We start from the raw sequence: 16,452 nt of genomic DNA on the forward strand, positions 1-16,452 counted from the left end.
GCTCTATTTTGTACCCTAATCGTAGAAGGTTCCTCCGGACATTCTAAGACAAATCAGTAAATCACCAGTGGAACATTACACTTTAGTACAGCTTAAACAGGCAAAGCTCTAGAGACTGGTGCAAGGCAGGACTTGCCCGAAGATACGAGGTGGCATGGGGAAAAGCCACCGAGAGGCCACATTAAGTGGATTTTATGTATTTGGGTCATGTTTGAGCACACCTAATTTGTCATAAATGACTCTTCCTCTGTGTACAGATCATGATGAATGCGGCATGTACGGGACATGCAGCCAGACCTGCATGAACACCTATGGGTCATATCGCTGCAGCTGTACAGATGGGTACAACCTGCAGCCGAACAGACGCTCCTGCATAACCAAACACGGTAAGAGCATGATAAATTAATGACCGGGGATCTGCATAAGCCGCCTGAAATGTTGTCACGTCCTGATATTGTTCTTTTACAAGAGTGCACCGAGTTGAAACAAGGTGGATTATTCTGTGTGATATGAATTAAATTAATTTACAGCGGCTACAGCACTGCCTTAAGCCGCCTTTGGCGCTGGTAATTTTTTGACCTTGAAAAACATGTTCTGTATGCTTGAGAAATATTCAATGCTTATTAGATGTTGCATGTATCTGAAATTATTTATATCTGAAACAACTTAGTTCTGCTCTATGGTTGCCATGCAAATAGGAGAGATTGGGGCTAGTTGTCACAGAGGGCAGTCGTCACGAAAGATTTCACAAACTTATACGATTTTGAGTCAGAAATTTTCTGTTGATTTCAGACACCTGGTTCAACAACACTTTTAAATGTCAATCCTTTCTGTGATTATAATTGTATTTATTTCTTCCACAAAATTCAAATTCAAAAGCTTAATTTCAATATATAAAATATGTCAGGGAAAAGTGATAGCATTTGTTATATGTTGTCATTTTGGACAGTTTATAATTTTTTGTTTAATCTAATATTAATTTATTACTAATTTATTATATATAATATGCATATGATATAATTTTCTTATATACAGTATAATATAATTGTATTCATTTAAATAACAAATAATTGTATTTTATAATGTATATTATATTAATTATTTTTCTTCTATATACCTCACAAAGTGACAACATGCCCCTCTACTAAGTCAATGCTTGTTTAAAATTCATTTAACTTAATTTTTTCTCCTTCAAGTCATTAGTAATTCTACGTATGCATAGACATTTTTCTCAGTTGTCAGGTTTGCCTTTTCCAAGTAAGCTTTCAGGGATCACGTATGAATCCAGACTAAACCAGTTCAACCTCTCATTCCCATAAGGACCTTAAAATTGAGGCAGTTTGCTTTGGATATTCTGCTACAGTCCTTATATCAGTGTTGCTGTGCCAAGGGACAGAAATAATGGAGCTATTGGTGGAAGATAAGCCAGACATTGAGGATTAAGTGGAGGCTGAGTTTTATGAAGAGCAGGGCCTGAAGGACAGCTATTCTCTGTCTTTATCAGCCCATGCCAATGATTACTTGCCTAATGGCACCTGCCTGTGAGAGTGTCTCCCCACCAGCTACAAATCCAATCATGTTTATCATTAAATCGGCTGGTTTTGTAATAAGGGGTTTTTGTAGGGAAAACACTCACTACAATTCGAAATGGATTCTAATCCCTTTTGTAGATTGGTCATTTGTTTTGGCTCAGGTAATTGAAGTCGTTTTAATAAAAAGGTGTTATTGAGTGCCAAATGTTCAATAACTAGCTTTTCTACAGCTGTGAGAATTATTATAAAATAAGGAGAAAATGTGCTGCATATATTTGAATGGCTTACAGTGTTAGCAGTGGGAAACTATATAGATTAGAGCAAACATAGTGTGCATGTATATGAGTGGATCGTTTATAAAGCATTGCTTTTTTTCGCTGCCTGTGAACAATTTTTGGTAACACTTTAGAATACTGATCCTTTGTTAATAAATAACTACATAGGAACAAGTCACTAATGCACTATTAACATTGTAGTAACTACTATTACCTAACAAGAAACTTTGATTATTAATTTAGTAAGTAATAGCGCTCAGTTGAAACTGGTAGTTCACTATTAGCTAATCAATAACTACTATTTTTTTTTATATATATCCTGGAGAAATAACAAAGAACTACTGAATACAGGTTCATAAGTAATGTGAATTATGCATAATGTATAATTAATTCTAAAATGAAGATCATGGTAACCCACTAGTAATGACTCAAGAATTCTCAAATTCTTTTAAAGGAACTACTAGTTATTCCTTTAATTATTCCAAAATAAAAAAAAAAAGACTTTATTCAACAATTTGCCTTCTCCGCGTCACCCTAGCGCCATTTTGCAGAGTATCCGCTGGACATAAACAACATATGCTTTTCTGTGTCAGCTGCGTCATGCCGGATACGTTGTAACGTAGGAAACATATCCGGTGTTACACAGCTGGCACAGAACAGCATACATTGTTTATGTCCAGTGGATACTCTCCAAAATTAATTAATTAATTAAGATCTCGTGAAGTAAAAATCTGCCTCTTTGTAATAAACAAATCCTTCATTAAGATGTATTTTGGATAAAATATGTGTCTTCTATCCATGATATTGAGGACACTGCAGAGGATCCTTTTAAGCATCATATTTGTGTTCAAACATATGATTAATATTTTAAAAAGATTGACATCCATTTTTAATCATAAACGTTGTGGAAAATATCAGCTAAATGTTGTTAAAACTGACTGGAACTATCTGGGAAATTATACACACCAAGCAATTTGAAATTGTACAGGTTTTTTAGGTCCTATAGTGTCATTTGCAGTCCTATGAATTTTGGCGTTACAAACCATCTGTTATGAGTTGCTGAGGATGACGAGGGATGAAAAATAAACAGGTTCTTTTAATCATGCAGATGAATTAACAACAGAAATAGCAGCATAGACATAACTTTACTTTGAGACTCGACGAAGTTAGAACAAAACTGAATGCTTAGAAAGGAAGAGGAACAAAGGAGTAAACAAGATAATTAACACAAAACAGGTGATTAGGATGAATTATTAAATAAACTAGGAGAGGAACTACCAAATAAGGGCAAAACAGAACTGAAAGGAAACCAACACGTGACACCGTCCCTGCTTAAATTTATTATATTGAGTACACAATTCACGAACGTCTGTTACAGTGTGTGCTTGGTGTGATGGCCTCAAAAGATGCCTTGTGCAAAGCATTTTGTGACCTAAAAAAATGACGCGTCCTAGTATTTCTGTTGGTGTGGTGCACTGCAACCAGTTTGCATATGTGTTTTAAATTAAATGGAGATTACGCCACTGTACGCTCGGTGGGAAATAGCTAGCAGGTAGCGGCGCACCTTGCTGCTGGATGCAGAATCTGTCCCACGTTTAATCAATGTGACTGCTTTCCTATGAGGAATAAACTGAATATCATTACCCATAAACTTAACTGAACTCAGTGCTCACCCACATTAATATTAATTTAGCAGAAAGAGGTTGTTGCACTGGGATAACTATGGGGTTTCCATTAGATGTAAAAGCTCATGCATATAAATTTCAATGCATCATCTTTTCCCGGCTGGGGCCAGCGGGGGATGACATAGCCATTAGAAAGTTGAATGTTTAATAAGACTCTTAAAAATAAATACACTGCAAAATAATTTAAAGGAAAGATCGTTGTTGCTTTATTTTACTCTTTTATATTACCTGTGTTTATATTACCTTTATATATATACATATACATATATACTTTACAATAATATTCATTAGTTAACATTAGTTAACATGAACTAAGAATGAACAATACTTCTACAGCATTTATTAATCTTAGTTAAAGTTAATTTCAGCATTTACTAATTCATTATTAAAATCACAAGTTTTGTTTATTAACATTAGTTAATACACTGTGAACTAACATGAACAAACAATGAACGACTGTAGTTTTATTAACTAACATTAAGAAAGATTAATAAAGAGTGTAATAAATGTAGTACATTGTTCGTTCATGCTAATTAATAAATTAACTAATGTTAACAAATGACACCTTATTGTAAAGTGTTCCCTATATCTTTATGTATGTGTGTAGCGCATACTATATATTCATGCTATATATATATATATATATATATATATATATGTGTGTGTGTGTGTGTATGTATGTGTGTGTATATACATGTATACACACACACACAAACCTGAAAAAAGTGTTTGCAGGCAGAGAAATATACACACACACACACACACACACACATGCGCATATATATACACAAACAAATTGTATTATACAATGTGAATATAATACCCACTTTCAATTTTGAAATACATTGCAAAACGGAAGAAGAGAAATGTCCAGCTGACTGCTGTGTTCTGAAAATGGGTTTCTCTCCTAAGAGACATGCTTCTCAATTACCCATGCCCTCTGTGGAAGCCTATATTATCATATTCTACTGAAAGCATGGAATGCCCAGGAAATGCTTGGCCTCAAGCTGTCTTGTCACTATTTTCCTATCCATCTATTCCAGAGACCGGTGAAAATCCTGCAGCACTGCTGATTGGAGGCTCAGATAATATTATAATCACAGCTCTAAATGGATCCCGCCTGCAAACCCTCAAACAACTGGACTCAAATGGAACTCATGGCTTGGATTTCAACCATAAAGAGGAATCAGTATGCTGGGTCACATCCTTAGAGTCCTCCGGACAACTTCGGTGTGCCAGGATGCGGAAAGCAAGTGGTTTCACTAAAGAACAGGAAGTAAAGACAGTCCAGAATCTCCACGGTATGATTCCTGTTAAACTCTCCTGCTACATTGAAAATACAATTTGTTGAAAGAAAACTGATGCATTGATTCTGATGGGTGATGAGACAAAGGGAGATGACCAAATTTACGGTTGTGCACAATTCTGAATTGAATCTGCCTTAGACATTCCAATTCAGTTAAAACAGGATGCAGAATTTGAATTCCATGGAATTTAAATATAATAAAATTCAAAGAAATGTAGTTTTTAATGTTTTTTTATTATCTTATTGTAGTTAAAATATACACAACATATGTGATATTTCCAGTAAATATAGATGGTATTAATAGTTATTTTTTTAAATTCCACCTATAGAAATTTGGATTTAAGTTGCACATTCATCAAGAACCATGATGGAAAAACAACATTTTCCATAATTCTCTAAATAACCCCAAAATTAAAGAAATGTTTTGACCATGTTAAACTGGAGAAATATGTCTATAAAGTCAAAAGCAATTTGGTAATTAAACATATTTGTTGTTTGAATTTAATAGACATCTGATCATTTCCATTCATAACTTCCTAGTATTTAAAAACTGAGTTTCATGTAAAGTACTAATGCAAGGTAAAACAAATCTGGTTTAAAGTTGATGTTAAAAGTTCAGTACATTTTGTCCTTTGCTTGTGGGACCTTTTCTCATGCTGAACAAAACATTTAGTGTATCACTGAGTTCTGCTTGACTGCATAGTGCTTATCAATGCAAGCTGTATGGAAGCTAACAGAGCTTATAATTTATTTACCACTACATGAAATGGTTTATGCACATTTGTGTAGTTCATCCTACAGTATGTATCCATTAAGTATTCATTAAAAGATCTCAAATGGAAAATGATTTATTACTCTTTTAATAATTAGCCTATTAGTTTTCAGTGTTGAATCATAGAATAAGAACATGCTCTCATTTCAGGATATTGATCCAAACAATAGCCTCTAAACCAAAAATTTCTTTATGACTTAAGGCAAAGCATTTCAGCTATAGCATATTCAAGTCTGGTGCAGTGCATTAAGAGCCTCTAATAGACCCCAAGTTTATGATCTTCAAAAAGTAAATAAATTGTACTAATATGAGCACTTTTTGTTTTTGTTCAATTGTAGGCATTTTCTTTTTAGTTTATAAAGTCCTCTGTTTGTTTTACTTATTTGTTCTATTTTATCATGCTTGTTAATGCATTTCATTACGTAATTTTTATATTTGATCTAAAATCCAATTAAAAATGGATGAATATTCTATATGGTACATCATAAAAACTGGCACTAACAACATTGAAAAATGAAATATTAATTTAAAAAAGAAAAGTAGCAATTTGTTTTCATGAATAAGGTCTTTCATGAATATGATTAATTGATTACTACTTAATGGCAAGAATTCTCAATGACTTGTGCATGAACATATGCCAATTAATGATGTGTCACATCAATATATCATCTTGTTTTGTGTAAATTGACCATGTTTTCCTTTGTTTCAGACGTTGATCAATTAGCCTTTGACTGGCTCACGGGAAACTTTTACTTCGTGGATCAAGCAAGTGATAGGATATTTGTTTGCAACCAGTACGGAGACACCTGTGTTACAGTGATAGACCTTGACCTGTTGAACCCTAAAGCAATCGCTCTGGATCCTCTAATGGGGTGAGTTGAAAATGCATGATGCGAGATTTCATCTTTGACAAGCCTTTTGTTGATCTAAATCCTCTCACATATATTGCAATAATATTTTAGTCAAATATTTCTCTGAATGTGTCTTGCCTGTACTGTTCCCAGAGCTCAATATTTACTCTTCTTTTCGACACTGTCTGGTTGCATGATTGTGCTACGTCTCCCACAGTCAGGAGTGTCATTAGTATTCCATGATTTATCCAGCACAGTCTCGAACGCCCTTGCAGAAATCTGCTTTACACGAGTTTTGTTTTGCTTTGACACCACAAAGCCGCAATTGAAACAAGGGGGTGGCGGATCCCTCACGTCAGCATGGTGATTGTGGAAATGTTTCGGGAGAAATTAGTAAAAGAACACAAAGAGTCCTCAAAGGAGAGAAGGGCAGCATGATTATTCTAGTTATTAGCTGCTAAAAGGAGCGCTGTGGTAATATTCCCGGCGAGCTTAGAATAGGAATTCAGGAGAGAGTTTGTCCCATTTATTCATGAGAGTGCAAGGACAGGCAGAGCACTCTGTTTCGGGTTTTTTAATGAGACTCCTTGTGCCCAGTGAGCCTAAATTTTTCAGCAGACTAAAGACTGCAAGGAGAGCCCAGGCCATCAATTTCGCTTCCGTTCTTCGGTGGTTGTCATCCTTTTGTTTTCATGCTGTGACTCTGACAAAAACGAAATCCTGACTGCCCTGAATGAAGGCATATTTAAAGGAAATGACAGCCGTTTATCTCTTTGAGTCTAAATGCTGTGTTCTTTCTCCCGTGATCATCAACATCCTCGCAGATCTTTCAAAAACTTTCAAGAGATTTTGAAAGGAATGCACAGAGGACTGAATTCTCTAGTTGCATCACTTTAGTGTTTAGCATTTCAGTGCTAAAGTATGTTTTATTGCCAACTGTATAAGGCAGAGGTGGTCCATTCGTACATATGAATGACAGAAAATGTAACACTCAATATGGTGGATGTCTTTTTGCTTTAAGGTAAAAAGAGACTAAAGTATTTTTTGCAAAGGCATCTCGATGCTCAATATGGTGTATGTTGGAATAAAAGTCAATTTTACCACTGAAGAAAAAAAAAAAAAACGTCACCAGTTTTTTTCACTCTAAATCAAATTATTCACTCTAAACCAGTTTTTAATATTACCTGATTTACATGTTGTATCAGGTGATTCAGGGATACATTTTGTCATAAAAAAAAAAAAAAAATTTAAATAAATAAATAAATGTTCAAAATTATGTACATATTTGCCTATGTGTATGCATTACACATAGGCAAATTAGTGATATTAAAAATATATTTTGTTTGCTATATAATATAGCATATATATATATATATATATATATATATATATATAATATAGTATATACGTATATTTTACTTTGTTTACATTTAAGATCTTTAAATTAGTTTAATGAATTTATTTTTTATTAATTTATTAATTAATTTAAAGCAAATGTATAAAAATATTTCAATGTATCGTATGTACTAAATAATATTTAATATTATATTTATATATTTATATATTATATTATATGCATTATATGCAAAGCAAAATATATATAATAAAATTATCTACGATTTGAAAGCAGAAGTTGTACAAAGTGCACAAGTAAAGTGAAAGCAAATGCTTCAGTCTTTTTGGCCAAATAAAACGCTTGGCTAGATACAGGATTGCTTTGTTTTTCTAGCTTTCAACTCTGCAAAGCTTTTGGTGTGCAGTACATATGCTGTAGGATATGGCTTTAGAAACATATGCTTCTGGTTTTGAGCTTTTCTCTTGGGCTCCCATATGTTTTTGAAAGATCCTCTTATTCACCTCACAGAGCCGGCCTTAAGCAGAAAATCCGGTTTAGGAAAAATCTTGAAGTTGGCCCTTTTTACCCTTATCAAACAAGCTCAACACTGTTCCTGCTCCATTCACTGTGAATGTGTCTTTTTGTGTCCTTTTATGGTCCATGATGAGCATGTAATTGTACCAACTTAAACGCTTATTTATTTATTTTTTTAAACACGATGTTGGTGCGTTTACATGAGCATAACCCACGGGAATGGCTCTCTCACATTTGTACATGGCCTTCAGTGCATCCAGCCAGTTTCCTCCTGGGAATGTGGGAGAGGAGTGCAGTGGTTAAACCTCCAGGCTTCAGCAAAGTGCAGTTTACTACATTACACAGCCAGCCGTTCTGCTTTTCCTGGTCCTCCTCCTGTAATTGGCTAGATGAGGTTGGAGCTGCTTGTGTATGAGGGAGGCTGAGGGAACCCAGGAGGTCTGTCAGCCTGGAGCGCTTGAGTGAAAACAAAAGAAATTGAGGCGGTTTGTGATAGTGGCTCAGCATGAGGCGTAGTAGTTATGGAAAGAGTTAACGAAACATTAAGTGTTTCGGTTGTGGTTCTGATATATTTTTCCTTCCCTATTTTTTTGTCCAATTTCTCGCCTGCTTTCCTGAAGGAGCCTCGGTCCTCTTGTACATTTCTGGAGAGGCTTTATGTAAAATGTAGCTTTCTAATTTGAAACAAAAATCCCAGAGAGGGAATAAGACTGAACTTGGTTTAACCTCGCTTTTCAAAGTCTAATTTATATTCCCAAAATCAATTCGAAAAGCAGGGTGAGAGATTTTTTTAGTCAGTGGAGAGTGTGAAACTTGAATTTGATTTAGAGCAAAATGAAAACAGAGCTGTGCACAAATCTTTATACATCTGCTTTTCACCCCCCACCCCCCAACCTCCCACCCCCTTGTTTGGTAATCTGTGTTGGTGAAAGAAAGGGTTGGCATTTTCTGCTCTGTATTCTCTACAGTAATGAAATATCTCTGCGGTCTGGGTTTGGGTTGGACCATTGTGTCACCTTGCAGTGATTTACTTAAAGTCAGGGTCGAAAGGTCTAAAGAAGCAGATGAGATGTATGACTGGGTCAGATTGGTTCCCATTGTGTTTTGTGGTTTGTCTGGGCTTATTGAGTTTATCTAACCACCAAACAAATAAATAAAGTATTGTTGATTTATCATTCTGTGGTTATTGTTATGCGGTATTAGAATGCAGCATTCACTGCAAGAATATTGTCTGCATCCATGTCTCATCTGTTTGCATTATTAGAATCAGATGTAGAAAGTATATACACAGTACAGTGAACAATATATATATTTTTTTGCCTCAAACACACAAACTCAGTGCTAGAGCGCAGATCAATGTACGGCATATAGACAAGTTATGGATTTATTTATAATTCATTTTACTTTATTGCCTTCATTGTCCTCTTATTATGCATGTATTATGCATATTATGCATCTGTTTGTTGGCGTGTTTCACTTGTTGGAGATAGAATGCCACTGATAATAATTAACAAGTATATATTATTTATTTTAACAATTCTAATTCTAGATTCTGATTAGGATTATATATTCTCTAAATGTAGCAAGTTGCTACATTGCTTGGCAACAATGTCTACAGTCAGCCTAACGGACATGTATTACTTGGTGGGAGAATATTTTGTTTTGATTATTAATAAAAGTAGCTATTGTTTTATTAAATGATGATAATTTATTAAATTATAATTTTTTGCTGAACTTTGCCATACAAACACTGAAAAATATTATACTATTGGTAAAAATCTCATCTGTATTTGAAATAACATTATTAGTTTACCAATGAAATTAAACACTGTATATAAATATAACGGCAACATACTTTTAAAAATATACTTAACTCACTTTAACATGTGAAATGGGTTTTATGCAGATTAAACTGTTTTATCAGTCAGAATGACCCAACCATCTCAGAGATTAAATGTGGATGTGAATACTACACTGTAAAAAAAAAAAAGTTGAGCCAACTTAAAATTTTAAGGCAACCAGCTTCAGCAGATTTTTGAGTTTATACAACAAAAAGTTGAGAATCTCCTACAAAAATAAGTTGAGAACACAAAAATCTGCAAAGAGCTGGTTGCCTATAAAACTTTAAGTTGGCTTCTTTTTTTTGTTACAGTGCATCATGGATTGCTGTATGAAAGCTTTTCTTCCATATAATAGCAGGGACAAGACACTGAACTTGCAGATACCTTATCAGCTGTATCCTTCTGTATGTCATTTATTTTGGTGTTAAAAATCACATTCAGAAGCACTTGAATCTAATATATGGCAGTGACTTGCTCAGAAAGAGATGGATCCTCTTGCTGCCAATATATAATATAATCATTTATTTAAACAAAATATATATTATTACAATTTAAAACTATCTATTTCAATGTTTCAATATGTAATGTATTTGTTAGCACTTTAATTTAGGGACCAACTCTCACTATTTGCTGTTTGCTTATTAGCATGATTATTACTAGCATATTGGCTGTTTATTAGTATTTACAAAGAACATGTTGATGCCTTATTCTGCATGTCCATATTTTAGATCCCTTAACTTTTAATAAGCAGCAAATTAAGAGTTTCTTGAGCTAAAGGTTGTAGTTAATAGTTAATTTGTTATAGTTTAGAATTGTCCCCAAACTTAAAATGTGACCATTTATTTCTGTAATGGTAGCCACATTTTTCAGCATCATTACTCCAGTCTTCAGTGTCACATGATCCTTCAGAAATCACTCTAATATGCTGATTTAGTGCTCAGCAAACATCTTTTCATCTTTTTCTTTCATCTTTTGTAACATTATAAATGCCTTTGATGCATCCTTGCTGAAAAAGAGTAATAATTTCTTAAAGAACACCAAACTTTTGAACAGTAGTGTATATTATTTATATTATGTAATGTATTTATTCCTTTTAAGCGACTTGTTGAATTTTTAAGATGGTAAGTCAAGTTGAAAACAGTGAAGCTTGCCAAATCGAAAATGTGCTTTCCAGTTTTTTTGTACAATATGCATTAGACTGTGGTCGGTCTGAAGATGTGGCTGAGAGTATGTCTGATTTTTAATCCTGTTTGAACGGCTTTGAACACAACGGAACAATGCTGTTAGTGTTTTTTTTTTTCCTTCTAGTATGAATTGTTCTTTTCTTTAAGAAACAATGTAGTATCAATTTCTGTATTGAGAGCTGAACTGTTCCAAATCTGAAAAAAAAAAAAAAAAGAATCTGGCTGAGGAACACAGAGCAAGTCAAACACACCACAGTGTACTGGAACTTTGTACGTGTTACAGGAGCCAATTAGTTTTTATTGTTGGCAGGCGGGAAAAGCATCACTGATACAAGGTTCAGTTATTGCTAGTATTCAGAAAACAAAAGATTTGAAGGAGGGTCAAGAAGCAGGAGCCTTAGAGAGACATGCTTTTTACATCTTTTACTAATATTCTAATCAGCTAAAAGTCTGACTTTGAAACATTTAATGAGTTCTGCGACTTCAGTCCCCAAGGGACAAATAAAACGACTTACAAGAAAAGGTTGATACTGCGCTGCAAAGAATTCTGGATAACAACAGACTACGAGATGGATCTGCCATGATAAAAAGCTCCTTACGGTGAAGTTTTTTGAATTTTCTTTATGTTTTATGTTTGCTTCTCTGGAGCAATTAAGCACTTGGGGACCGCTGGCTGCGTATGAACTCTTTCCTTGTTAGATTCCTAATTAAATTATGTGTTTGCGGTATCAGCCACTAGGTATCTGATGTTGTTAGAGCTTGAACACTCAGTCGAACACACTTTGCATTCTCTGGTAGACGTTTTGTAGCTGTTTGTAGCCTGGTCATCTATTTGCAAACACAAAGGGCAAAAAAGGAAGCTTTTTTGTGCAGGGCTGTAATTGAAATACTTCAAAGGAGGACGGCGTCATTTTATAAATGCATTTATGCATGTCACTAATGAGGTCTTGCTTTAATTGGCAACATATTTTATGAGTGGAAATAAAAAGAAAGTCTTACAGGAACAGCCAGTGATGAAAAATTGTACTCATGAGATCTTTTTGTTTTATGTGTCATAGTAATGTGTACTTTTAAGGGGATAAAAAAGAATGTGTCATTATTTACTCAACCGAAAGTTGTTTCAAACCTGTATAGCATACAGAATGCTTTCTTGGTGACTTCTAGCTATTGTCTTATGGAAAGACTTACAGGTTTGGATTGACATGAAGATGAGTTAATAAGGATAGAAGTTTCAGTTTTGGGTGACCTCGATTTTTTTTTTTTAATAAAACATGGCACTTTCTTTCTCGATCACACGCAGGATGCTCTTCTTCACTGACTATGGGAATCAAGCCAAACTGGAGCGCTGCAACATGGATGGCACCAACAGAACTCGACTTGTGGATTATAAGGTTGAGCGGCCGACTGCCGTGTCATTGGATCTGGTAAAAAAGTTGGTGTACTGGGCAGACGCATATCTGGATTACATTGAAATGGTGGATTACAATGGCAAAAACAGACACACTATAATCCAGGGATATCAAGTGAGTTCTTGTTCTTTTTTTGGCATTGTAGTTTGTCATTTTACAGCTTTATACTTTACTGTTTAAAGATTTGGGGTTGAAGATTTTTTTTTTTTTTTTATGTTTTGGAAAGAAGTCTCGGTAACACTTTATTTCAGGGTCTCTTAACTAGTTGCTAATTAGCATGCATATTAATAGAATATTATCCATTTATTAGTAGTAATTAAGCACATATTAATGCCTTATTCTACATGACATTATTCTACATCCCTAATCCTACCCAATACCTAAACTTAACAACTACCTTACTAACTATTGATAAGCAGCAAATTAGGAATTTATTGAGGGAAAAGTCGTAGTTAATAAATGTTCCCTATTCTAAAGTGTTACCGAAATCTCTTATTTTCTCCAAGGCTTCATTTAGGCCTATTTGATCAAGAATACAGTATAAACAGTAATGTTGTGAAATGTTGTTACAATTGAAAAATACTCTTTTCTATTATATTTTAAAATTACATTTATTTATGCAATGGCAGAGGTGAATATTCAGCAGCCATTATGCCAGTCTTAAGTGTCACATGATCCTTCAGAAATCATCCTAATATGACCCTGAAGGATCATGTGAAAATTTAGTACTCAAGAAACATTAATTGATATCAATGTTAAAAACATTTGTGCTGCATAATATTTTTGTGGAAACTTCTGTCACATTTGATCAATTGAGTGTTTATATTTTTTAAACAAATAAACAATAAATAAACAAATAGATAAATATTTATTCTTATTATTAAAATTAAAATTTCTTAAAATTATAGTAATAATTATACTGACCCCAAACTTTTGAACAGAATAGTATGTGGGTGGAATAAAAAATGTAGTAGCTTAGCAGCAGATCATAAAAGAGAGTTCTTCTTAAGGTTATCCTAGCCTAAATATGCAGTCACATTTACTGATGCTTGGAAAAGTTTTGTATGCAAAAATCTCGTCATGTCATTTTGAATCCGTGTGACTGGGCAAAAAAGTTATCCATGTTGATTTCGCTCATGTTCACATTGGTCATGCGAATTTGGAGGGAAAAAAACAGCTTGAATTGAAAGTGACTTGTGTGTGAGCTGCATCACTACACTATTGACAATGGACTTTTTGGTCTGCGAAATCTTGCCGAAATGTTGCTAATGTTACTATACTTTAATATAACAAAAAAGATGATGTTTAGATAATTGAGCTCTTAATAGTAAAATTAATACAATATGCATACTTACCAATGGTGAAGGGAAGTAAAGGATTGTTTGTCTGATGCAAGATTTAAATCATTACTGATAGGGGAAGAAAGAAACCAACACAGTTGTACACAGATTGATTTCTAGTATTAATTGGTTATGGCATTTATACCCAGCAGCAACTGTACTGTGTGGCTTCATCTGCGTTTTAATTTCTCAAGCTAGTTCTTGCATTAATTAGTTTAAATGAACACGGGCTACAGAAACAGATTCACCATTTGAATATTTTACCTGAAGTGCACTTAAGAGGACGGTAATTATGGATTATATTATTCATAAGTAGACCTCAGCTAAGCAACCCAACGATCTTCTCGTTGTTAGAAAGTGTAGAAGGCCACGTACATTGAGCAATGGATGACTGTATGCAGGCAGGTGCGGGTGCGCTTGGTTTAATCGAGTTCTTAAATGTGAGCTGCAATGTGTTGGTGAGAGGTTGCTAACACATTTAATTTCCATCGCAAATTAAGGTGAGTTTCTGCGAGTCCTTAAAACGGTATCTACCCTTTTCGACTTCATTGTTTTTTTAACGGGTTTCTTATTGTGATGACACCCTTTCTAATTAGGCACCCTTAGAGGGTTTTTTTTTTTTTTTAAAGCATGCTTTGTTCTTTGCTCACTTACACTCCAATGCACTCAACTGTATATATATATATATATATATATATATATATATATATATATATATATATATATATATATATATATATATATATAATACAGTGGCCATCAGAGTGTTTGGATGCTTAAGCTTCACTTAAAAATTAATTAATGCAATTCCATTAGATGACACAATATCAAATCAAGTGCTTATTTTAAAAGAAGCGTAGCTCTAACAAAAAGTTGCAAAAATGTACTTTAAATGATTTAATTATAGGTAAAAAGTTTTCATTGTAATTTTCTCTTATTTGAGATTTTATTTTCAATTTCAATTTTATATCAGATTTATGACTGTCTATTATATGTACATACACTACGATTAAAAAGTTTGGGGTCAGTAAGATTGATTGATTTATTTAGAAAGAAATTGATCGTTTTATTTAGCATTTAGCACATTAAATTGATATTTACTTTAAATAAATACAAACTTCACATGATGGTTTCCATACAAAAAATTTGAAGGATCATGTGACACTGAAGACTGGAGTAATAGCTGCTGAAAATTCAGCTTTACCATCACAAGAATAAATTACATTTTAAAGCATATTCAGACAGAAAGAAGTTATTGTAAATTGTAATAGTATTTCACAATATTACTGTTTTCCTGTGTTTTTAGTCAAATAAATGCAGCCTTGGTGAGCATAAGATACTTCTTTCAATCACACTTTATTTTACGGTCCAATTCTCACTATTAACAAACCATTAACTATGACTTTTGCCTCAGTAAACTATTAATTTGCTTATTAATAATTAGTAGTAGTTGTTAAGTTTAGGTATTGAGTAGAATTAAGGATGTAGAATATGGTCGTGCAGCATATGTGCATTATAAGTACTAATAAACAACCAATATGTTATTAATAGGCATGTTAATAAGTAACTAGTTAATAGTGAGAATTGGCCCCTATACTAAAGTGTTAGCCTTCTTTCAGAAACTGTACCGTCCTAAAAAAGGTTCAGGTGGAAAGGTGCAAACTGGCTTTCATATAGTATGAAATGACCCTGTGTGAACTCACTTTATGCATCCACTAAAATGGATCTCAAGGCCAGTTGATTAAAAGTAATTGCTAGAATGGCAAAAATATAATTTAAATTGTGAATTAAGTGTCCAAATACTTTTTGGGGACACTGGAATAACCACTCTTGCCCTGGAAGAATGGTTGAGTATCTGACTATAAATTTAAACGAGAAAAGCATTATGAGCCATACTATTTTGCCACTATTTCTAACCTCTTGCAGTAAGGGAAAGAGAGGATGAATTATCTCCCTGTGGGTTTAGGTGAAGCACAATGCATATTTTAATGTGTGTATATTTGCAGGCAGGGTTCAGCACTCCCAGTCTGCTCGCGTCACATGTTGCTTGCAGAGATAGCATGTAGGCTAGAATCACTGCACAGAATCGAGGTGTCCCCAGAGAAACACATACATTTATACATTTATTAATTTAGCTGACGCTTTTATCCAAAGCGACTTACAATTGCTATATATGTCAGAGGTCACACGCCTCTGGAGCAACTAGGGGGTTAAGTGTCTTGCTCAGGGACACATTGGTGTCTCACAGTGGATTCGAACCCGGGTCTCTCACACCAAAGGCATGTGTCTTATCCACTGCGCCATCACCACCCCGTACACATGCACTCTGGCTGACCCTGCTGAATGTCCTGAACTGCCTGAATTTATATCAACACGATTCTGTTACC

The 16,452-nt window shown here is 34.2% G+C and overlaps 1 protein-coding gene across 1 annotated transcript in view; it reads left to right on the forward strand.

The window, feature by feature from the left end:
* The window catches only part of LOC306876901 (low-density lipoprotein receptor-related protein 1B-like), a gene marked incomplete at its 5' end in the record, with an annotated part of 297,950 nt that overhangs the window by 124,054 nt on the left and 157,444 nt on the right, over positions 1–16,452 (forward strand). Inside the window, 4 exons of the mRNA XM_079428350.1 lie at positions 258–386; positions 4,536–4,793; positions 6,280–6,442; positions 12,617–12,839. Coding sequence (XP_079284476.1) covers positions 258–386; positions 4,536–4,793; positions 6,280–6,442; positions 12,617–12,839 — 773 coding nt within the window. The remainder of the gene's footprint in view (positions 1–257; positions 387–4,535; positions 4,794–6,279; positions 6,443–12,616; positions 12,840–16,452) is intronic.

This window comes from Barbus barbus (assembly GCF_936440315.1).
Source record: "Barbus barbus genome assembly, chromosome: 11".
NCBI lineage: Eukaryota > Metazoa > Chordata > Actinopteri > Cypriniformes > Cyprinidae > Barbus > Barbus barbus.